We start from the raw sequence: 25,353 nt of genomic DNA on the forward strand, positions 1-25,353 counted from the left end.
GGAGAACTTTAGCCAAAAATAGCAGATCTACAAGCTCACAACGCCTCGCAGCTTGTAGATCGGCTATTCTTGGCAAAGACGTATAGGTGTACTGTAGAGGGAAAAAAGAGCAGTACCAAGTAAACAAAAAAAGTTTAATCTGAAACTAAATTAAATACAATATAGAGAGGGTCCCTGCTTAGTCTCTCTCTCAGCTAGGGGGTCCTTGGCCTGAAAAGGTTGAAGACCCCTGCCGTACAGATCAGGTCAACGACACAATCTCATGATCTAATTCTTTATTTATTAGTATTAAAGTGTCATACAAGTAACATGACAGATAGTAGCAAAAATAATTCAGAATTCTCATTGCCATAGGTTTAACCCATTAAAACCGGGAAAGCATCGGTGTCATTTCAGATTTTTGCGTTGGCTGTTCAAAAATACCAGATGTACTGTACAAGGTCACATCTGCTATTTTTGATCATTTTAGAAAAAATATATATCAATTTGGGGGTCCTGTGCACAAAAAAGGTTGAGGACTACTGATTTAGAATCGGCCTCAGGTAAGAAGGACGTTTCTTATGGAAGAATGTCATTTTGTTTTCACAAGCAGAGTGTTTGGCAGCCGCTCTCCTCACAGCAACATGTAGCGAGTGAGGCCTTGTCCGCGCACCTCCTTCAGGCGCTGGCAGTGTCGCAGCATGCTCAGAGTGCTCTGGAAACGCTTGTCCATCTTCATCTGACCAAATTCACAAAGGTCGTTCTCCACTACAAAAAAATGGGCTTTTGGGGATGGAAGAGAAGAGACAGAAGAGAATTGTTTAATTTCCAACCTGGCATACCAAATCCATGATCCACTGTCATGACTCGTCAGGTTCTATTAATGTGAAAAGTACTGGAAAAAAAGGTTTAGGTTATTAAAGTAGCAGTTGTAGGGTTTATCCTAAATGTACCTTTAGTATCCTTTGTCTCTTCCTCTTTGAAGCGCTGCTGCAGTTTCTTGTCATGGTTGTTCAGGTTCTTTGTTGGCTGGCGAAGGACCTTATACTTGCCCGTCACAGCTGTGTTAATGAGCTGCACCGCAGCGTTCAGCTGGCCATATGTTATACGTCCTTTCATGTACCTGGAGGGACACAGAGGTTGGAATGAGCATACATCATCTTATGTTTCTATAGAGTGACAAAGTTTATAGTTACAAAACCCAGAAATTAGTTCCTGGTTCACTCTTTCAAAATCTATATGGGGGGGGGGGGGGGGGGGTGGAATGCCTGAAATAAGGCTAACACGAGCTTAAGAGATTTCCACATGTTATACAACATGTTGTTGATGTATACTCTCTTCATGAATTCTGAGTTTGACATGATTAATTATTTCGGTAAATGCTGACATAATATTTAGTGTTAAAGGGCTTGATGTACGGTACTTCAGTGCGTTTGAAGTACCGAAAGAAGCAGATCTACAAGCTTGCGCTTCGACTGCAGCTTTAAGCCCTCCATGGGGGTTCTACTCACGCAGGGATGCCCTCATATTCTGGCATGGTGATGACCTCCATCTCCTTGATGGGACGCTTAGTTGGCTTTTTAATATTATCTTGCTTGGCAGGTTGCTGTTCGACGGGTCCTTTCTGACACGGTGGAGGTTCACTGACCCTGAGAGTTCAAAAACATCCATGATGATCACGCAACGCAATACTTTCTGGAGGGCAGCGCCCACTGACTCTCCCAGCACAGAAAAGTTATTTTACACATTTAAAAAGAGCAATCACACATTCCTATTTCCTAGCGTGAAATTATGCCATTCATTATGTTTGGCCAATCTACATTAAAGTACTTTAGCTCACAGTTTAGTGAGCTGTGTTCACGGTTGTTAGCTCACAGCTGTTTCACATGAGAACTTATGTTGTTACGCTGCTACTTTATCATTTCATCCCATTTGCTAGAGCAGTACGGTAATAGTCCCGCATTTGACTTAACGGCGGGACACATGCGTTCAATCCCCTTGGTGTTATCAACCATAAATTACAAACCACAAGCAAAACATTTTGATGTTGCCAATGAGACCAATTCACACCATTTGTTTTCACTTTCTCGTATACATTTGTATTCAAGAAAACATATCTGGGTCCAAATATTACACATAGGGTAGGGATGGGACCATATGAAAATTACACGTCACGATTATTGTAGCAAAGATAATTTCAATTAACGATAGTATTGCGATAATCAAAATATGCTTAAAACTTAAAATTACACTTTTGTTAACCACTTGAACCTCCAGCATCCCTATTCTGGGGAGAACGTTAGCCAAGAATAGCCGATCTACACGCTTGTAGATCGGCTATTATTGGCAAATCGATTTGTGTAGAGTGAAATAAGACTGTAAGAGCGTTCCAAATGCACTCTTTACAGGTCTGTTCTATCAAGTATAGAGGCTTTAAGTGGTGCTGAATTTGCAGCTCAACAAAAGCTAATTCATCCTAGTGTATGACAGAGGACAATTTCACTATGAATAAAAATCTCCACGATACTATTATTGTGAGCGTTTTTTTTATCACGATAAACGATAATAACGACTATTGTCCCGTCCCTAATTATACATTATAGAAAGCTTTCACCAAGCTTTTTTTAACCAATTATTATAAGATCCCATCCTTACCCTGGTGCTTTCTTTCTGGGCATGTGTTCTGGTATATTGTCCAGCAGATGTCGTCCATCTTCCAGTTCATTCTGGAAGAACATCCCCACTTCCTGTAAAAGATAATTTAAACACACACACACACACACACACACACACACACACACACACACACACACACACACACACACACACACACACACACACACACACACACACACACACACACACACACACACACATATATATATATATATATATGGCTTCAGTGGTTAATGCATGTTTTGTAATAAAAATCTATATCTGCACAGTAAATTGTAGAGGAGTAAAAGTACAATATTTGCCTCTGATATGTAGTGGAGTAGAAGTAAAAGTATTGAAAATGGGAAATACTCCAGTAAAGTAAAAATTCCTCAAAAGCGTACTTAAGTACAGTACTTGAGTAAATGTACTTAGTTACTTTACACCACTGGTTGGGAACCACTACATTATATAATGCACCACTTCTAACATGTACGTTACCTTCAAACGTGTCAGTTGAACGTTTTCTTTAGCCACACGTTTTTCAAACTCATCAAGAAGTCCTGCTATCGTATCGACATCTTGTGCAATCTTTCCAATCATATTTCCTGTTTTTCCTACATGAATGTTGAATGGGAGCAAATAAACAAACACAAATGTTAATGCCCTTTCTGACTTCTGTCTACAGAACAACAGACATCATGAATTGACTTTCTCATACCATCCACTGACAGCTCCAGCATGTGTTTTAATGACGATATCTTGTCATTTAGGTAATGGGTGTAATCCTCCAACTCACTCATATTCCTGAAAGAACAATTTTTCATTACAGGGGATACACGTTCACAAATGGCATCATGTGTCAAGCAAGGGGCATACGTTTGGACTGGTTTTACATTTTCTTTATTTGGATAACTTGAATCCTGGATACTTACGATTTCCCCAAGCTAGTAGCAGTTCTATAACTGTCCATTAATAGATGATAACTGTGAATATGAATAGCATGATTATTAATCATAAAGTAACTGAGAATCCTAGCCTTAGATCAAGACGATCATAGATGTATTTTTTTCCGAGTCTGACTTTTGCTTTCGTATGATAAGAAAGCAAAAGTCAGACTCAATAAAATACATCTATGATAGTCTTGATCCAAGGCTGTTCACAAAATTGCAGGCGCCCCATGTACATAGAAATAATGAAGGGGGATTAAAACATAGTATATGGATTAAACCCTAGGCTGATTTTGTAGTCAGATTAAACATGTTTATGTGTGTGAATTTTCAAACATTCATTGACCAGTGGCACACCTATATTTAACACTTATTTATTTGAGTAGCTGCCACTATAACCTGCATGTTTTTAATCTGCTGTAGGCTACTAGTTTCTTCAACAGGGGGTCTGAGTTACTACTTTATTTGTTTTGTTGCATTAACCACTTGGACCCTAGCGTCCCTATTCTGAGGGGAACATTAGCTAATGGGGTGTAGAAGGAAAACAAGAGCAGACCAAGTACAGTGACAACGGTCAACTTTCCAAAATATTGAGGTATTAAGTGGTTAAAATGTCTGAAAATACACATTAACATGAATCCAACATATTAATAGAAAAGATAAAAAACATGAATTGACACTGATGACAGTGCTGTCAAACAAGTCTACAAAACTATAATGAAATCTATGAAAAAGTTTAATCTGCAACAGAATTTTATTTTATTGATAGTGGGGGTCCCTGCTTCATCTCTCTCTCACCTAAGGGGTCCTTCACCTGAAAAGACGTTGAAGACCCCTGTAACATCTAACCTGAAAACTGCCTCTAGCGCAGGGATCATCAACGTTTTTCAGGCCAAGGAGGACCCCCTAGCTGAGAGAGGGATAAAGCAGGGACCGACCCCTCTATATTGTATAAAATTGTGTTTCAGATTTGTTTCAGAGTGCGAGTTATGAGCTTGTAGATCTGCTATTTTTGGCTTAAGTTCTCCCCAGAAAAGGGAAGCTAGGGTTCAAGTGGTTAAGGTAAAAAAAAATCCTATCACACAAAGATTTGGCGACCCCCCTGTAGTAACTGAGGACCCCCTAGAGGTCCCGGACCCCCTGTTGAAGACCCCTGATCTCGAGGGTTTCATCATGTTCCTTCAAGGAACTGCAGTTAAAGTAATGCTTTCTACTGACAAGACAAGACAGTGGTTTTCTGGTTGTATATCTGCTAAAACCATCGTCGCTCGCCGAATACAACAGATCTGTTGTATTTATATATATGTGAACTTGTATATCGATATACAAGTTCACTCACAGCGCGTTGTGAGCTTGTAGATCGTCTATATATATTCGTGCGGCTTAGTTTAGTTATGCGCCGCCTGTAGCAGCGCATAAAGTGCTAACTTTAGCTCGGCTGATATCAACTAACTGTGATTATTACGTCGTTCTTAGGATCTATAAGACAAAGCCAGTCATCTCAGTTCTCCAGTATCAAAGCATCGTTAAATCCATAACACAGTGACTTACATGATGATGATGTGACAACAGCTGATGTTTTGTTCTCAGATTTGAACGCAAAAAGCTTGTATTATGATTTCGTAACTTCCCGGGCACTAGGGTTGCCAGATCTGAATGACACTTTCCAGCCCAAGCACAACTTAAAACCAGCCAAATTCAATAAAAAACCTGCGCGCGCGTGCATGTGCGTGCATGACCCGCGCGCGTGATTTTTTTGGGGGTCTAATTTGGTTTTTGGTACTTTCTTTTCGGTTTTAATTCGGTTATTTCTTTAATTATGCGAAGTCTGGTGACGTGAGGCTAATAATAACCCGCCAAATATGTTAACATTTTTTATTTTAATTTCATTTCATTTCATTTTAAAATTAAATTTGGGCTTGTTTTTAACTTAAAAACAAGCCCAAATTTGATGTGCCCGCCCAAGGCTATTTATTCCAACCCAATGAGTTTTAAAATAGCCCAATTGGGCGGAAAACCACCCAATCTGGCAACACTGCTGGGCAGCTGTGTAGCGTTTCCGCTTCCTGTGTGTCGTTTCCGCTTTCTTGTTTCTTCAGTTCTGTGAGATTTCCGCATCCTGTTTGACGTTACCGCTTCTTTCAGGAGAGCCATCGAGTTAACCACTGCAAATGAAATGGTTCATCTCTTGTCTTTAGTTGTCAAGCGTTTAAGAGTTCACTTCACGTTATATATTAAATATAAGCTCGAAAAGTGTTCTAAGTTACTGACTGCTGTCATGGACTATAATTGTGATTTTGGAATTGACTCCAGCTTGAATCAGGCACTAAGGGTCGATCTGCACCTGTTGGAGGTTTAGAATCTACCATAAACAAACAGCACTGTTGTGTTTGCAGTCGCATGGCAAGATGATGTATGCTTTCTTTTCTACATTCCTTGTCCTTTTTCTGTCCTCACTCAGGGAAAAGTCTTGTCCACTGGACACCTCAATGCTAAATTGGCTATTTTTAGTAAAATGTAAAAAAATAGAAAATAAAAAGAGTTTGTAAAATGCTCTGAGGTAATGTAATGTAGCCTATACATGGTTTGAATATTTTTGAACATTTGACATTAAGGCATAATTCTACAATGCTACACATTGTTACAAAACCTGTGGCTAGCCATTCATTATGGGCATAAACAAGAGGTTTCAAGCCAGGGACATTTAGCTCTGCTAATGATGCAACATGTTCAAAATATTGTATACTTTACCAGTGGTGGAAAAAGTACTCATACATAACAGTACAGTAAAAGCCTCTGTAAAAGTATCAATACTGCAACGTAGAAACACTCTGTCATAAGTAAAAGCCTGGAATGGAAAATTTACTTGAGTAAAAATATTGGTAGAAATGTAGCCTATATGGCTGAAATGGGTAATGTAGTGGAGTAAAAGTATAGTATTTGTAGTAGATGTAGCCTAGTGTAGTAGAAGTAAAAGTAAAAGTACTGAACATTGGAAATGCTCCGGTAAAATAAAAATACCTCAAAATTGTACTTAAGTATAGTAGGCTACTACTTCAGTAAATGTACTTAGTTACTTAATTACACCACGGCTTCAGACCATTTTCAAAATTATTTATTTACTTTTTTTCCGTTATACTCAGCACAGTATAATCTCTGTCTCAGACTGTTGATATTCTTATTTTCAGAACAATTTACAGTGAAAACCAACTCCTCCATTAGACCGCCGTTTAACTGCGCCCAGCGAGATGGAAATGTGTGCGTGTGTCTGTGGATCCATGCCAAGCTGTACTGTGTCTGGTCAGGCCAAGGTGTCCATGCCCTCTGACAAGCTCAGGTGAGTTCAGATAAGGAGATCTATTTTTAAATAATGTTATACACGTGTGTAATATTTAATTGGGAAATATATTTTTTTAGAGGATTGAAGTTCAAATCACCCCATAGGCCTACCATGCTCTACCAGGCAAATTCAACACATTTATGTTAAAGTAGGCTATAATTCAACAACTTAATATCACTGTACAGAGAATGATTTAGTCCAATGTGGAGTTTTTAACCAATTAAGCCATTTAAGCCCTATACATTATGTTTTTGCATTGTGACAGTATTTGAGCCTGTAGATCTGCAAAAAAAGAAAAGATTATTTGAATGTATTTAGTATTATAATATATTTTTTTATTGTCTATGATGACAAGCCCAAAAGAATGATGCCAGGTTTGGCTAACCCCTTTCAGCCCTGGGTATGAAGAAGTTCCAAGACAGCATAGGATACTATTCACATCAGCATTTCCTTACTTAACCGAAGCAACTCAGTGATGACAGAGGAATGGATTAGAGACTTAGTGATGGATGACTGTGTCAAGATCTATTCATATCGCTGGTGATGGATGAATTAAGCACATCAGGGGGCCGATTGACATGCTGTGGATAACAAAAAGGGTAAAAGGTAGTCTATTTGAAACCACTTGTGGTATACAGTCAGACTCTCTCAGACCCTTGTACACACACACACACACACACACACACACGCACACGCATGCACGCACGCACGCACGCACATGCACACACACTATGGATTAAAACAAAGGTTACATTGTCATTGCCTTGAACCTGAGAGGGACCAAGACAAGCCAGTGACACTATGAAATAAACTCTGTGGCTGACATCATTGCAGTCCCTCTATTTCAATCCCTTTATCCCTTAATCCCAGACACCCATCATAAAATACTTTGAACATCTCCCCAGTGTTTTAATCTGTAAAAAGTTGGACATGTATCCGAGGAGCAGCAGACCCCATAGTGTCACTCCACCATGAAACGCCTCCTTCCGCGAAATAATTCAGTTGGCGCAGTGCTTCAGTCAAGAGTTTGTGTCACAGAGTGTGAATATGGTTTCAGAGGCCTTTCCACCTCTTCTGATGGAAGCTTCATATCTAAATGGAGTTCCAGGGTTGCATATTTTCATTTGCTTTGGCTTAAATCAAAACGCATCCCTTTCTTTCTTTCTTTTTCCTTTATTTATTCAGGGAAGCCCATTGAGAGCAAGCTCTCTTTTTCAAGGACGCCCTGATAACAACATATAAAATACATATATAATGAGAAACAATAACAAACATTTGAATCACGTTACAATGTATTACAATAAACATAGTGTTACATGAAACAGGTGCAGTCACTATGTAGTGTGTCCTCAAGAAGCACCCTAAATGTCTCTATTGAGACCAATCACACCAGTTTCAGAGAGTCCTGAAGTTTAACCCGACTACGCAGCGGGCGCCACACTCCCTCGGGTCCTATACTCCCTCGGTTTCCTCTGCCATTTGGTGTGTGAATGGGGGAACGTACCGCACAGTATGAAGCGGTTTGGATAACCGTGCTATACAAATGCACTGTTATACCATTTTACTATAATAATTATAATGTTAGATAAAATAATTACATAATATTACAGTAGGCTACTGTATGTTGTTTGAAGCCTTTTTGCTTGTCTTGTTTGAGATGTTTTGAGATGGCATGTGGGTCTTGTAAATTTTATAGGTAGATGGGAAGATAACAGTAGGTTTATGGAGTGTGTGTGTGTGTGTGTGTGTGTGTGTGTGTGTGTGTGTGTGTGTGTGTGTGTGTGTGTGTGTGTGTGTGTGTGTGTGTGTGTGTGTGTGTGTGTGTGTGTGTGTGTGTGTGTGTGTGTGTGTGTGTGTGTGTGTGTATTTATGTCAGAGAGGGGTTGGGCAGTGTGCCTAGAGAGGGTCTTGGGTTTCAAATTCAGCCCTTTTGGAAAATGCTATTTCAGTCATGTGTAGCATGCCAAGCAGAGGGGCTACCAACGGTAGCTCGGATTACACACTCACACCCTGTGATTGATGGCTGCACACGTCAGTAGAGCTGCCCTGAACCCCCTCGGGTGTACCTCTCCTCATTTACCTTGCTGGCTGCTTCCTTCAGTTCCGTCTTCAGTTGCCTTGTGATATTGTCAAGATATCTGTGGTCATCATCTGTGGTTCTACCAAATAGTTTTTTCCCCTCACTGGATCTCTAGTGATCACACGAAAAAAATACGTTTTGATGCGATTTTGACCACTTCAACCCTGGCGTCCCTATTTTGGGCATGTTTTGTTTGTAGGTTTGCTTGTTTTTGGGGTGGGGGGGGATATTTACACACAGGTCAGGGATGTACCGAATAAATGCTACAAAAATATGTTTATATTAGAATATTTCACATCACACTATTCAGGACTGTAGTTGATGATGGCTGATTCACAGAGATTGTTTTTTTTATTTCCGGTGAAAATTTCGAAAACGGACCTTGTTCTGAATACCGGTTGCGTTGCTTTATCGCCTCGGATTATTCACATTCTATGTTGATCAGATCTACAAACAACAGTTCAAAAGATTTATTTTCGGAGTAATTCGGAGTAAACCAAAAAAAGATGAATTCAATTACTGGTTGGTTGAAATGTCATGTACCTGTTGGTGTAATAAACATGTTAATCACTTAAATAATATACTGTAGTTTATACTTTGCTCTATACTAGGTCAGCACCTTATCTCCCTCTACATCAAATCTCAATCAAAAATATGCCTTTATTTCCAGTGAAAAATCGACCTAATTTAGAACACAAATTTGCTTTATCTCCTCGTAATACTTGTGTTCTGTGGGGATTTATTCATGTTTGTGTAATAGTAAAGTAGTGTCCACATGAACCCTATAGCATCTTTATTCAGGGATCGGCTATTTTTGTTTGAGATTTGGTGTAGGAGGGAAAAAAGGAGAGATGGCACCACCTGTCCATTGAACTCAATGGACAGGGACGAGGGGGGGCGGGGGGTCGCTCGTTCTTGATAGACCTGATATATTCTAACTATATATTCTAGGGACAGGGTCAATTAAATATAGTTTTTATGAAAGGCTAGAGATGTCCAACAAACGCATAATTGCCAATTATGTCCTGCTTCACAGTGCAAAGATGCAGAACAGCGATGCAGCCATCGTGAATGATTTTCAAGTTGGGTTGCATGCTTGCTGACTCAGCAAAGAGCAAATCTGGCCTCTGTGGTGGAGGATGGTTTCTATAGTGAGCTCCTGGGAGGTGTGTGTGTGTGTGCCTGTGTGTGTTCTGAAAAGTGAAAATGTTCTGCCAAAGTGAAATATTACTTTAACCTTCCTCTACCCCGGGCCGCCCCTTCCCAACATTCTCCCATCTACATGTGCACACATAACCACACTCTCCTGTCAGCCTCTCACCCTAACTCTCTTCTTTGGGAAATCACACACACGTGCATACAGTGCACTTGCCAAGCTTTCATGCACATACGCAACACCTGCTCCAGTTGCAGTGGATTTAAACACCGGGCTTTAATCGTGCTTCAGTGGCTCTCTTCTATCAACAGATACGGGGGGGGCTTGAAAGTGGAAATCCACTGTTCAACTTGCTAATGATGCATCGCTCATTCTCAGCTCTATCTTGACAGGTTGGATATGTACAGCATAGTAAGTAGCCTTCCCTTGCCAGTGTTTCACTGTGCAGATCTCAATCCCTGGGGCCCTATCTTGCACCCGGCGCAAATAAGTGCAAAGTGCAGTGCACCCGCATTGTATAACTTGTCTTTGCCAGGCCGGACGGCCAAAGGCTCTTGTCCGTCCTTCTGTCCATTCATTAATGTGCAGGTTTGGGATCCGGAACCGGAGGAACCGAGGGGAACTGGATCCAACATTGGGGAAGCGGAATCGGTTCCAACATCACATTCGGAACCGTTTCCGGAACCGGTTTTATCACACTGTCAGAGCTGGTATGTGTGGACTTCATGTCTGCTCTACAATTACAATACCAGTGGTTCTCAAACTTTTATTTCAAGGACCACCATGACTCTGAGAGGGTACTTATCCTGTAAGGGTCCATTTGTACACTCTCAGAGTTACAGACTTCCATTTCGAACCTCCTATAGGAATCGTTAAAGGGAACCGTTAAGGAATCAGACCGTTAAGAGGGAATCGTTAAGAAACATGAATCGTTAAAACCCTAAAGGATCCCAACTGTGTGTGTGTGTGTGTGTGTGTGTGTGTGTGTGTGTGTGTGTGTGTGTGTGTGTGTGTGTGTGTGTGTGTGTGTGTGTGTGTGTGTGTGTGTGTGTGTGTGTGTGTGAAAAGCTGGCATCTGGCACCGTTGGACGTCGTGAAACTTTGCACGCACCCACCTAGTAGGCCGAGGAAGAATCTCTGCCCCAAATGTTTGAAATGGGCCTCATTGTGGCCTATAACTCTTGAACTGTTGGTCGTATAATCAACATTTATTTTCCCATGCATTCCTTGGATCATGACTCATCGTACTCATAGGCCTATTTCCATGTTGGAGCGCTGATGCACGGGATGCAGCATCTCTGTCATGCTCTGGTTTAAATAAAGAACATCTAAGCTTTTGATTGTGCTCTGCACAATATTTTTTTTTTTTTTTTTTTAAATATATTTGATTAAGTCTTACTAGTACAATTGGACATGCCCCCAAGGCACAGCTTTAGACCATGCGCTACCTTGGCTTGTGCCTAAATTGTCTAAATAGAGCCCAGAGTGTTTCCAACCATCCTATTTGTTGTGGTGCATTCTCTATGATCATTTCAGATTGACTATTTCATAGTCAATCTGATGATTAATTCTGGCCTAGATTAGATTTATGTGTTATGCAATCGTAAATGTAGTTTCATACTATTTCATGAGGGACTGGTCAATTCCACAAATCAGTTACTATATTTACTGATACCCACCAAATGAAGTACACATGATCTCGTGACAATGACCGTCAAACCGGGTTTTTGCTATTCCATACAGTTTCCCTGTAATTGGCTTCAAAATGGGTGTGAGGGGCCCATTTCTTACAAAAAATATTCATATCCATATATTATGAATGCAACAACATCCATTCAAACCCACATTTTAATCGCATGTTGAGAGGCCTCTATAGAGCGCATTTTGACTTCTGCCCATAGGGTCATAGACATATAGAGGTAGACGCCTCCTCCGGCTCTGAGGCGTCTGTATCTCGGGCACGGGAAGCTTCCTCGTGCGTCACAGAAGGACGTTCGGTAGGCCAATCAGAGGCAGTTGGGGGCATTGAACATTGGAGCATATGAAGCCTTTTAGACTTAAAAAAATTCGGGAGATATGACAAATAACTGAAATATACTAATACATTATTGACATTTAATCATTTTAAACATGTAAAAAAAGCAGACAACGTGTTGTAAGCTTGTAGATCTGCTATTTCTGCTTTTTTTAATATTTGAAAATGTGTGAATTTTTTTCAACATGGAAACGATTATGACGATTATGCAAAAATAATTGCGATTATCTAAAATAATTGCGATTAGACGATTATTATGTAATAATTGTGACAGGCCTACGTGTGTTACATACGTACGTACAGTATTTTCCTCCCAGCTTCCTTGCGTCCTGACAGCTGCAACCCATGATGACAGCCCTGGCTAGGCAACCCAGCCTAGCCAAGGCCGGCGAGATCAAACTATATTATATGGCATGAACCCTACTAGTCAACGAACAACAGGGTAAATACCGTAGTGACTTAAGTAGAGTGTAAAGACATCAATGTTGTCGTGCTTCAAAGAAACTAGGATACCAGGTAAACATCAAAACAACATGCTCATTGCTAGTTGGAGGTCCACTTGGAAGTAAAGGCATTAGGGGTGTTGGAAAAAAAAAACAATTTATGTAAGAATCGCGATTATTATTATTATCAACGATTCAAAATCGATTCACAATTTCCAAAAATCTAATTTTGATTTTTTAATTTATTTTTTACTCTATGGTGTTTGTGATATGAAATGTAAGCTTAACATAATCACAGTAAATATCATGTCTTCAGTCATATTCAAGTTTTTTTTTTAAACCAACTCCAGTCACTTTCAGTTCAGCACAGCTGAGGTGTGTGTGTCACTGTCCAAGTGACGCTCGTTGACACTCGTTAATGTTACTTTGCATCAAAGCAATTATGTTGTGTTTCTGCATCAAATAGAACTACACCTAATCATAATTCCATCAGAGACAAGAATATTTACACAACCCTCTCTGTTATTAGATATTTGTTTTAGTTTGAGCTGTCGGAAATAACTAGGCTACACTTGGTTGTTACAGTCGAGATGAAAACAATATAAAAATTTGAATTAAACTGACAATTCTTTTATGAGAATCGATTTTTTTACCGAAGCGTGACCCCAATAATTGGAATCGAATCGTGAGATAGCAGACGATTCACAGCCCTAAACGGCATGTTTCATTGTGTTTCAGTTTTTGGTGCTATATACACTCATGGATTAAAGTTCTCAGTCGCCATGACATTTCTATCCTTTGGATTCCATAGAAGCCATCATGTCTTCTATGGAATCGTGTTGCACAGCGAAAATAGCCTATCTAGAAGCTCTCAATGCGTCGCAGAGCTGTTTTCGGTTATTATTTTAAGATTAGAGCATTTGAAGTGGTCAAACTAGCCATATGTTCAGAAGCATCTAACATAAAATCTTAATCGTCTCGGATATTTCATATAAAAGCAAAGGTTAAAGGTAGGGTAAGTGATAATTTTTGGTTAAAACAAAAAGTATTTTGTTAAAAGGTTAAAGCACTATATTCTGATAGTAATCATTGCTATAGAGTGTTTTTTCAGTAACAGGAGTCTCCCCGTCTCTCCAGCTCTTTAATAAACAGAAAATACATTTTCCGGTAGGTGTCAAAATCTCAGCCAATCAGGAGAAAGTACCCATTTTTAAGGGGGCGGGGCTGGTATAAATATTTTTCAAGCTCATTTTTATAGTGTTCCAGTTCCAATTTTGTCTGCTCATTTCTTAGTGTCATCACTTCAAATTTCACTTGTTTAATCTGTATCCTGATTGAGTTCTCTATCCTGATTGGATAAAATTGGAAATGAAACTGAAACTGAAACGAAAATGCATTTTCTGTTTAATAAAGAGCTGGAGAGACAAGGAGACTCCTTTTACTGAACAAACACTCTATAGCAATGAGTACTATCAGAATATAGAGCTATTTAACACTTATTTTTACCAAAGAAAATCACTTACCCTACCTTTAAAGCCTCAGTCTGTGATTTCTTCACCTGGTTGGCAGTATAGAACAGCAGGAACAATATTACTAAAACATCATAATACTATGATGGGGGGGGGGGGGCTCCTTTCACACAGTTTCACAAGTCAGGACTAGGTCATACAAACATTTTCGTGACACTTTATTTTGCTTTAATCCGTGTACAGCTGCTTTCAAAGCTACTGCTGGTGTCAATAATGTTACTGGTTAATCATGTACTGTAAATCAACACACACAATCTTTCGATATTGCACATTAGCTGCTGCAAACGGCCTGCTAATCTTGCTGGCATGTCTCAGCGTGACCTTTTCTCCGTCTCCTCGTCCCCTCCTACCTGGAATTGTTTTTGTGCCGGCAACATTTATCTTCTTAACTCCCCCAGCTATAAGTAAATGGTCCCACATTTAACTCTGGATTTAACTGTATACAATCTTTCAAGTTTGAAATCCAATCCGCAGTCCTTGTATCTGTTGAATGATGTTGTACACTGCAGGCAACACGAGACGTTGGCCAGAGCGTGGTTTCCATACCAAGAGGATGTTCTGTTAAGCCCCCGGGGATGATGACAAGTATGTCCTCTCTCTCTCTCTCTCTCTTCCACCCTCTTGTTGTTTGTCTCCTCTTTCTATGTTTCTGTATTGTTTTTCATGGTCTATGAGAGTGTGTGCAGGTCATTGTCAGTGTTGCCATGTCTGCTTATTATAAGTGACATTTTGCACCTTTTTCCTCGCGATTTTTTGGAAAATAGCAGATCTACAAGCTCACAGCGTGTAGCATTGTGATGTGTTGTGAGCTTGTAGATCTGCTATTCTCAAACAGCTGATGTTTATACTGTAGTTGTTGCTCATGTGGCTCATGTGGCCTGTTTGCTTCTTTTGGGCTTGTTGTCATAGACCTGGTTGCTTATTTCTCTCGCAGAATCTGGCAAAACTGGTCATCGTCCCAGTACGAAACACCTGCAATCGTTGTTCAATTTAAAGAATTTGACATATTATATTTTACTTAAAGGTAGGGTAAGTGATATTTTTTGGTTAAAACAAAAAATATTTTGTTAAAAGGTTAAAGCACTATATTCTGATAGTAATCATTTCTATAGAGTGTTTGTTCAGTAACAGAAGTCTCTCCAGCTCTTTAATAAACAGAAAATACATTTTCCAGTAGGTGTCAAAATCTCAGCCAATCAGGAGAAAGTACCCATTTTTAAGCTTCATTTGTATAGTGTTCCAGTTCAAATTTTGCATGCTCATTTCTCAGTGTCATCACTTCCAATTTCACTTGTATAATCTATATCCTGATTGAGTTCTCTATCCTGATTGGATAAAATTGGAAATGAAACTGAAACTGAAACAACAATGCATTTTCTGTTTTATAAAGAGCTGGAGAGACAAGGAGACTCATTTTACTGAACAAAAACTCTATAGCAATGAGTACTATCAGAATATAGAGATATTTAACACTTATTTTAACCAAAGAAAATCACTTACCCTACCTTTAAAATAAGTTTGCTGAGATGAAAGCAAGTTGTTTGATATGGATATATTTTGCAACGCCTCAGTCAGTCAGGGGGCGGGGCTGGTATAAATATTTTCCAAGCTCATTTGTCTTGTTTCTTCATGAGCCTGATTGTTCGAGCAAAGTAGCAATTTAGCATTCTACTGCCCTTGTTTCTGTGGCTGGAAAAGTATGCGTGGGTCTGGACAAGTAAGGGTGGTTGAATTTGTACTCCCTTTACTTGCGTTATTGGGGTATTTTTTATTGTTGTCCTGTTATCTGTACAGTACAAAATAAAGATCCATTTACCTCGCACGGCTCACGGCTGTAAATTCAGTTCATGTCATTCACAAATCCATCAGCCCGCGTGTCATCCAAACGTTCATATCCTGCATGGTTGGACTGCTTCAGCAAGTCTGAAAGCTATGGCCGACTTATATGTTGGCGTGTCGCCATCCCAAAATGATTTCTTGTGTTTGGTGAGAATGTGGCGCACGCTTCGTGAATATGATATAAATGGACATTTTCCGTTGACGAAAGAATAATACACATTCTGCGTGGAAGCTTTATGTCTTTTGTCTCTTGGCGTCACACAAACTCCCCTCCCAAACTCATTCTCAGAAACCTGCCTTGTTATGTCTCATTAGCGGTGGTATAAAGGTACAGTAACCTAGTAATACAGTACTTAGCAGGTCACACACTGGACTATTTATATGCAGCCTAGGGCCATTATATGTTGTGGTGTTCCACTTGGCAGATTTTGTCACCCGGGGTGAATGGTTGTTTTTTTGATTGACTCTTGGACTGAGGGGGGGACGTTCTGATGGATTAAAGTTCTCAGTTTTCACGACTGATTTCAGTCATTTGGATTCCATAGAAGTCGGCATGACTTCTATGATGCTGACTTCTATGGAAGCGTGTCACTCACCGAAAATAGGCTATTCACAAGCTTACAACGCGCCTGCGACGTGTTGTAAGCTTGCCTATTTTCGGTTATTAGTTATTTTAAGATTAAAGAGTATTTGAAGTGGTCAAACTAGCCATAGAATACGTACATATGTCCAATCTTCCAAAAAACCCTAATGATATTTCATAAAAAGCAAACGTCAAAGCCTCAATCTGCAATTTCTTCAACTGGCTGGCTGTATGGCTACCAAAACATTATAATTATTTTACATATTTTCCTTAATCCTTAATCAGGCATACATGAACACCTGCTGCAGACTGTCATTTTGTCAACAGGCAGGTATGCCAGGAACTCAACCATTTTGATTTCTTGGGGTTCCCAATCTACACTGTATCATCATTATCAGTGTTCATTTAACTCTGAGAGTGTACAAATGGAACCAAATGGACCCGTTAGGGTCCATTTGGTTCCATTTGTACACTTACAGACATAAGTTACAGACATATACAAAAGTAAAAGTACGTAAAAGTATGTTTATGTTATGAAACACAACGCTGGTGTGAGGGGGGCTCATTTCCCGCCGTTTCACAAATCACAGATTAGGATTTAGCCTAGCAACATTTTTCAGTCGTGAGATTTTATTTTGTTTTAATCCATGTGTTCTATGGAATCCGACGTTTCATTGATCTCATACGTAGGGGTGTGCCGATACACTAATTTCACCAAACGATACGATACGATATTTGGCTCACAACTTCGATACGATTTCGATACGATACGCACTTTTTTTATTATGAAAATATATGGGGGAGAAAAAAAGCAAATGCAAACAAATAATTCTGTTTTTGCATTATTCAGCCATGCAAACTTGTAGCTTTTCAGCTACAATAGCCGTTTTGAATCCAAATAGGGCAATAGTGTGACACCTGACCCGAAAAGAAACCAACATGTTGTCACACTTTTTTCAAAACTATATTTTTTCCCCCCAAAACGATACATATCGTCACGAAAACGTATCACGATATATCGCGGGGTGTGTGGATTTGTCTCGGTGGGCCGGCCCAGATCCTCCACCCCTGAAGTGCTCTTATAGACACAGACGTCCCACTCCAATACACACTCTCACTCTTATAAAGGTGCACTCCTGCTCTCTGTGCGTGTGTCCGTCACTGTCACATACAAGGATGGCTAGCCGCCAGTCTGTTGGTGTCAAGAGTTATGAAGAAGGTTGAAGGGCAACTTGGGACAGGAGGCTGTAATTCAGATGCAGAACGTGTGTGTTGGTGTGTGTGGGGGACGGGGGGGGATTATTAATCACTGTCAAATGTGTGTTAGAAAAGTCTGACCAGACTGTCAATCAATCCTTAAAGAGGTGGTGCCATGGATTTGCACTTTTTCTGTTTTTCATGTGTCTATGAGGTTGATAGAACTTCATGAAGCCCCCTGGTGGTGTTTTTATGGTGTTTTATGTCTGTTATATCTCTCTGACTATTCTGAGTTTCTACCTGGAGGCTGAAACCTTGAGGGTCAAACGTGCCAATAGAAAAACAGCCCTTTAGTGACATAGTAAAAATATACCCTCATTATCATAACACAACAGGTGTGGGCATGAGGAGGAGGAGGGACTAGGACAGGTGGGTGGTGCTATGGTGGAGGTGAGAACCAGGTATACTTAATGAACTGGAGGCGTGTCCACATAAAAACATAATTTTAACGATTTCTGTATACTTTTTTGAAAAAAATCTTCCTCCTAGTATAACCATAATGCCTGATGATTATGTTTTAGGGGGGGGGGGAAATAACTGAAAATCACGGCACCCCGTCTTTAATTATATAGCACATTTTGTACATTGAAATGAAAGCAGTATAAAAAACAGAATAATACAATAAAAAATACATAGAAGTACAACAACTAGTAGTACTGCATTGCTGTTGTATGCCTCAGTCAACCAGTTGCTGTTTACATCCGTGTACGTCCTGTCCAAACTCATACGGTATATTTAGTGAATGAAGACTTGGAAGAAAGTGATATGTCCTCAAGGCATTCCTGAGATACGGTGTTGACAATGTAGCTTGGGACAAACTCCAGGTCACCGTGACCTTGACCTTTGACCTCTCTAATCAGTTCATTCATCCTTGAGTCCAAGTGGACATCTGTGCCAAATGTCATGAAAATTCCCTCAAGACGTTCCTGAGATATCGCGTTCACAAGGTTGGGACGGATTGACTGACAGGCCAGGAACATACTGTAATGCCTCTCTCTCTGCTCTAGGCTTTTGCCAGCGCCAGCAGGGGAATAAAAAAACCCTAAGCAGACGGATATAAGTATTTTTTTATGAAAACGGTTTCTACAAAGGATAGGAGTGCTTGAAATCACATTTGCATCATCGTCAAAATCGCTTCCATCTTGCAAATTTTTTTCAAATGTCAAACCCAAACCAAATCTCCTTTCTTCCTCTTAGTCTTAGCTTATTGTTTTAGTGTAGTTCACCCAAAAAATGACTTATTTTCTATCGATTGCACACCCCATGAAGCCTTGAATCCATGGATTTAATTTGATGACACCCGGTCATCAAATTATTGGCTTAGGAATGCCACAACAACAAAAATAAATCCATGAATTCAAGGCTTCATGGGGTGTGCAATTGATAGAAAATTTGTATTTTTTTGGGTGAACTCCAACTGTAACATTTTTCTTTTCTTTTGCTTCTAATAAAATAGTTTTTAAGATGTTTTGTAAAGCGACTTTGGGTACTAAGAAAAGTGCTATATAAGTCTGATGTATTATTATTATTAGTGTGGTTGCCCTAACAGGGCAACCAGACTATAGTACTCTATACACTTTCTTCCACTTCAAGATAAACAATATTTCGAACCGCATCTCCTCCCACAGTTTTTATCCCCTAATGTTGTGCCATATATCAAAATGACCGTCTAAATCGGGAATCGTGCGCTTGTATTTTGCTAAGAGATTGGTTAAATAGTTTAATTGATATTGATTTATTAGTGCATTAAATTCACCCATCCACTTTAATGGAAAAGTGAAAAAACTCAAATTCAAGTATTTCTTTCTCAGAAACCGTAAGAGCTAGAGTTACCAGATTTGGAGGGAAAATTCATAATATTGTCCGAAATTAATGGAAAAAATATCACACCATTTGGCCTCATGGTGGCGCTATAACAGCCCCCTTTACCTTTTGGCCTGTAACTCTTGAACCGTAGGTCCGAAAATCAAAATTTCTTTTCACCTGGATTCCTTGGGTCACTACGCATCTCCCCATATAGGCCACGCCCATTTGCGTCAGGATAGATTTTTTGATATTGATTTATTTGTGCATTAAATTTCCCCATCCACTTTAATGGGAATTGCAAAAACTCCCATTCAATTATTTTTTTCTCGGAAACCGTAAGGGCTACAGTTACAAGACTTGGAGGGGAGGTTAATAGTTTTTTTCAAAATTATTAAAAAAAGAATCACACCAGTCGGCCACATGGTGGCGCTATAACAGCCCCCTTCACCTTTTGGCCTATAACTCTTGAACCGTAGGTCGTAAAATCAAAATTTCTTTTTCCCTGGATTCCTTGGGTCACGACGCATCTTCCCATATAGGCCACGCCCATTTGCGTCTGGATAGATTTTCCGCCATTTTGAATTTTCTAAAAAACACACTTTTTGCTCCTTTTCCTTCAATTTTTTTCCAAATCTCACACAAATCGGTACACGTGATCTATGGACCCATGCGATAAACCTATCCAAGCGGAATTTTGATAGTCCGTACCGTCCGTCCGTAAATGGCTTCCAAAGTTAGCGGGAGGGGCCCGTTTGACCAAAAATGCCATAAATCACGAACGAAACGTCCGGTCAATCCCAAATTTGAATCACATGTCGAGGGTGGTATACTAAACCAATCCCCAAAAGCATTTCTACTTTGATCCATAGGGGGCGCCACGAATGCTCCAAATGTAACCGTTTGATGCAAAAACCTTATATTGGGGGGATCGATCCTCTCAAAATGAAACGCAAGCCATCTCAGGAGTGACGACACAATGTAATTGGCGCAGCCTCCGACGTTATTCCTCCCGGCGTATTCCTCGAGTCCCGGCGGCCGCGACCCGCGACCGGCGTCGGCGCAACCACACTCTGCAATTTCCCCGGAATTGCGACGCGTCTAGTTATTATTATTATTATTAAACATTTTCTGAAATTAGCAGAAATAGCAGGCTTGTAGATCAGCTATATCTGCAAAATGTCAGTAATTTATTTGTGTATTTCAGTTATTTGTCATATCTGCCCTGTGCAATTTTTTATTACGAAGCCTAAAAGCCAAACAGAAATGTAATCTTTATTCATAATGTTCCAATGTTAAACGACAAACACAATTAAATTGTTAATCGCAATTATTTGAGCGACAACTAATCGCCAAGTAAAATCTTGAAATCGTGTCATGATAGCTATACCTGCACCAAACATTCCATCATGCATAGAGACTGCATGTTGATTCTCCAATATAGGCTATAGAATTAGATCAGGGGTTCCCAAACGTTCCCATGCCAAGGAACCCAAATAGCCATAACCTCTGGCCCAGTGGTGTGTTCTACCGTCAGATGCTGTATACGCCGTACACAGTCCAGATTATTTTTGGAAGAAGCGTATACAGTCTAATAACCATTTCATCCATTGAAAACGCGAGAGCGTATACCCACGACCATGCGCATCGTATCGTAGCGTATACCTTCCGAAAAGAAATAGAACACAACACTGCTCTGGCCGCCCTATTGTGAAATGTCTAAAAAAAAACAACAACCTGACAATCCGACAATACGAAAATAGCCTATCAAGCTCACTCCCCGTTGCAGCGGAACATGTTGTGGGTTTGTAGATAGCCCAATGTTTGTGTGGGTTTGACAAAATGTTCTTTTTTACAATAATGTTTTTTTTGCCCCCACTTTGAAAACCACTGAATTAGAATATGCTCAACTGATGTCCTCAATAAAATAATAAACCAAGAGCACAGGGATGTGACATCCCTGACAAAATACAAATAAATCAATAATAAAATTGATAATGGTGCTAGTGGGCAATACTTGGGCCAAACAACAACAAATGACTTAATAGTCCATTTTATCATTGGTAAATGGTAAATGGTGCATTTATATAGCGCTTTTATCCAAAGCGCCTTACATAGATTGTGCATTACATTCACCCATTCACACACACATTCATACACCGATGGTGGAGGAAACCATGCAAGGCACCAACCTGCTCATCGGGAGCAATTAGGGGTTCAGCGTCTTGCGCAAGGACACTTCGACACTAACTCGGGATCAAACTGGGAACCTCGAGGTTGCCATCCGGCCGCTCAGGCGGCCACTCTACCCACTCTACCCCTAAGCCACTGCCGCCCATCATTGATGAATGAATGGAAATATCTCACAAGGATGTCATAATGTCGACTTGTTTGCTTGCTGTTGAAGTTGACATTGTCACTCCATAGATGACATGTCTGCTCTTGCAATAGAATTGTAACACCAATATGTGTGGCAGCTCTGGACTGACTGGCGTGTGTGTGTGTGTGTGTGTGTGTGTGTGTGTGTGTGTGTGTGTGTGTGTGTGTGTGTGTGTGTGTGTGTGTGTGTGTGTGTGTGTGTGTGTGTGTGTGTGTGTGTGTGTGTGTGTGTGTGTGTGTGTGTGTGTGTGTGTGTGCGCGCGCGTGCGTGCCTAAGATTTATGATGGCTGTGATACTGGTTAGGCATCTACACCTGTGATATCAAATATGTATGTGCGTATGTATAGTGTGTGAGCATTTACTGTGTGTGTGTGTGTGTGTGTGTGTGTGACCTGTCATCTGCTTAGACAGAACGGTGGCTCCATCGAGGACATGCTTAAAGGTGGCCCAAGTCAGTGGTTTTCCAACCTTTTTCATGTATTTGCATTTGGCAGCGGACCCCCATCTGCCCCCACCTATAATTCTACAAAGCCCTGTCTGTGCGTGCATCCCCAAAATCTCTACAAGCACAAGTGTGTGTTGGAACTGTTGCATGTACCACGTACTAACACTTTTTATGCCTGATGTACTGTCTGTGCACAGCGCATAACCCAAACTGCACATACTTTGGGTGCTCATATCCCCCGACGGGTATGGTCTTGTGTGTGTGTGTGTGTGTGTGTGTGTGTGTGTGTGTGTGTGTGTGTGTGTGTGTGTGTGTGTGTGTGTGTGTGTGTGTGTGTGTGTGTGTGTGTGTGTGTGTGTGTGTGTGTGTGTGTGTGTGTGTGTGTGTGTGTGTGTGTGTGTGTACGCGCGCGTGCACGTGCCTAAGATTTATGATGGCTGTGATACTGGTTAGGCATCTACACCTGTGATATCAAATATGTATGTGCGTATGTATAGTGTGTGAGCATTTACTGTGTGTGTGTGACCTGTCATCTGCTTAGACAGAACGGTGGCTCCATTGAGGACATTAGATCAGGGGCTTAAAGGTGGTCCAAGTCAGTGGTTTTCCAACCTTTTCATGTCAAGGACCCTCAAATTGGATGTATTTGGCAGCGGACCCCCATCTGAAAATAATGTTGTGCCAGGGACCCCCAGAAGAGGAATTTGGGGTAAAAACAATTCAAAATGAGTCTGTGCACAGACAGTAAGTAAATCAGGCATAAAAAGTGACTTGCAGGTCCAACACACACACACTTGTGCTTGTTTCACACACATGATTTGGCAACCCGGGAGCCAGCAAACACAAAAACGCTAATAAACAGCTGACATTTGGGGAAAGCGAAAAACGGGCTTCGGTGTTCCGTGCACATGGTACTGGTCAATGGCTGTGTCCAAATGCAGATCAATTGCTCCAGCCACTGAGGAGAACCGGGCAGAAGAGATTTTGGGGACGCACGCACAGACGCACAGACAGAGCTTTGTAGAATTATAGGATGATGAGAGCGATCTCATGCAGGTAACAGGAACAAGTGCAATTGGTATAGGGATGAAACAAAGAAAATGAGCTGACAGAATTGGAAATAAACCACTACAAATGTTAAGCTGATATGTTACCTTTTTGGAGTTCTCTCTACTGATTGAATATAATTGGTATCCTGGACCTGAACAAAATATTTTGAGCTGGAGAGACAGGAAGACTCCTGTTACTGAACTAACACTCTAGTCTATAGCAATGATTAAGGGTGCAAAACTTTTACTGAAACACATCTGACTAGAGTCTAATTCAGTGATTCTCAAAGGTCCTCTGGTGGGTCCCCAAATAAGTGGCAAAACACACAAGATTTTATTGAGTAAAAAATCATGGTACTTTTTTCTTTAAAACCTTGAACCTTGAAACCGTCATTGTGATACCGACAAATAAAAACTTAATGTATACCACGTTAGTTCAATTGATCCAAGCCGTAGCACAATCAATTCTTAAAATGAACATCCCCTGAAAATGCACGTGCCCCACCCATCTGACCACTTAAAGGATAATGTTGGACTAAGTTTTTCTTACCTTTTCTATGATGTTATGATATCTTAGGATGAATAGTACAGTTGAAAAATTTCATAACTCCTTCCCGGCTCTTCCCAGCTTAAAACGTGCACGGATAGGCCTTGCGTTAGATCGCGTATTTTAATAGCTTTTTCTTCTTTTTTTTTGTGAGATCTGACGTTCATAGTGACAGAACACTATGTAACCAAAAAAAAAAAAAAAAAAAACTAAGTCTCGCTAGACAAGATTGAAATCTCGTCTACGGAGACTTCTGTTTTCCTTTTTTTTGTTGTTTTTTTTTGACAATGTTCTGTCACTATGAACGTCAGAAAAATAAAATAAAAAAGGCTATTAAAATATGTGATCTAACGCAAGGCCTATCCGCGCACGTTTTAAGCTGTGGCAGACCCGGGATGGAGTTATGACATTTTTCTACTGTACCATTCATCCTAAGATATCATAACATCATAGAAAAGGTAAGAAAACCTTAGTCCAAAATTCTCCTTTAACACTGCTGCCGTGTTAAGATGGGTGGGCCACAAACACACTTGAGATTTTCAACTGGGTCCTGATCCAGAAAAAGTTGAGAACCACTGCTGCGCAGAAACCCATCTATACAGAGCTTTAACTTTTTAACAAAAGTTTTTTTTAAGTCATATACTGTATAGAGTTATGAAAATTAATGACCATACCTTTAGGCCCGAAAACCAACCTCTCACCAAACACAAGAAATCATTTCGGGATGGCGACATATAAGAGTCATGTGTTTAATGTCCTCAAAGATTTTCGACCGCCGATTTTCGATTGTGTTTTGGCCATTGTCGCCCGTTTTTCTTTAATAACGAGGGCTAGGAAGGTGGGACGGTGACAAACTAAACTATATACCTGAGTAAAGTTCACTTTGAGCTGCATCCAACACATCCACTGCCATTTCCGTTAGGCCGCTAGGGGCAGTTGAAATTTCTTTTTTGGGGGTAATATTTTCTTTTTCTTTTTTCTTCACGGAACCCGAGGCTTGGCCTGGCCCGAAAACATCGGGTAGGGTCGTTTTCGGGCAGAATTTGAGAACTATAATACTGTGTAACATTCAGCTCAACAGTCTTTGAGGCGACGCCTCTTGTAGCTCCGCTCCAGCAAAAACAATAAGCAACATATATGAAAAATATATCAGTGCTTATATAAAAAAAATACTTGTTTAATTGAAAAAAATGCGATGTAATCGCATCGTCCAACACCGACTCGGGACTCCTGAATCGATGCCTTCCACACCCTCCTGTTGTTTGCTCCGCTGTCGCACCGCA

General features: G+C 40.3%; 1 protein-coding gene across 1 annotated transcript; it reads right to left on the reverse strand.

Moving 5' to 3' along the window:
• Positions 1–416: 416 nt before the first annotated feature.
• ska1 (spindle and kinetochore associated complex subunit 1) lies at positions 417–5,231 on the reverse strand. The gene is made up of 8 exons (XM_084059291.1): positions 5,136–5,231; positions 3,570–3,620; positions 3,356–3,441; positions 3,136–3,251; positions 2,635–2,726; positions 1,491–1,628; positions 933–1,102; positions 417–762 (listed from the first exon to the last, which is right to left on the reverse strand). The coding sequence occupies exons 2-8, from the start codon at positions 3,605–3,607 to the stop codon at positions 614–616; spliced, it is 789 nt and encodes a 262-aa protein (XP_083915417.1). The 5' UTR covers positions 3,608–3,620; positions 5,136–5,231; the 3' UTR covers positions 417–613.
• Between the last annotated feature and the right edge of the window lie 20,122 nt (positions 5,232–25,353).

This window comes from Gymnoscopelus microlampas (assembly GCF_963454915.1).
Source record: "Gymnoscopelus microlampas genome assembly, chromosome: 6".
In the NCBI taxonomy this organism is placed as follows: Eukaryota; Metazoa; Chordata; class Actinopteri; order Myctophiformes; family Myctophidae; genus Gymnoscopelus; species Gymnoscopelus microlampas.

Bases quoted from the DNA above. Each gene is read 5' to 3' on its own strand.
- ska1 (XM_084059291.1), bottom strand. From the start codon at position 3,607: ATGGACAGTTATAGAACTGCTACTAGCTTGGGGAAATC. The intron at 2,727-3,135 runs GTAACGTACATG...TATCTTTTACAG, and splicing joins TTCAACTGACACGTTTGAAG to GAAGTGGGGATGTTCTTCCA. The intron at 1,103-1,490 runs GTGAGTAGAACC...GTGTCCCTCCAG, and splicing joins GAATATGAGGGCATCCCTGC to GTACATGAAAGGACGTATAA.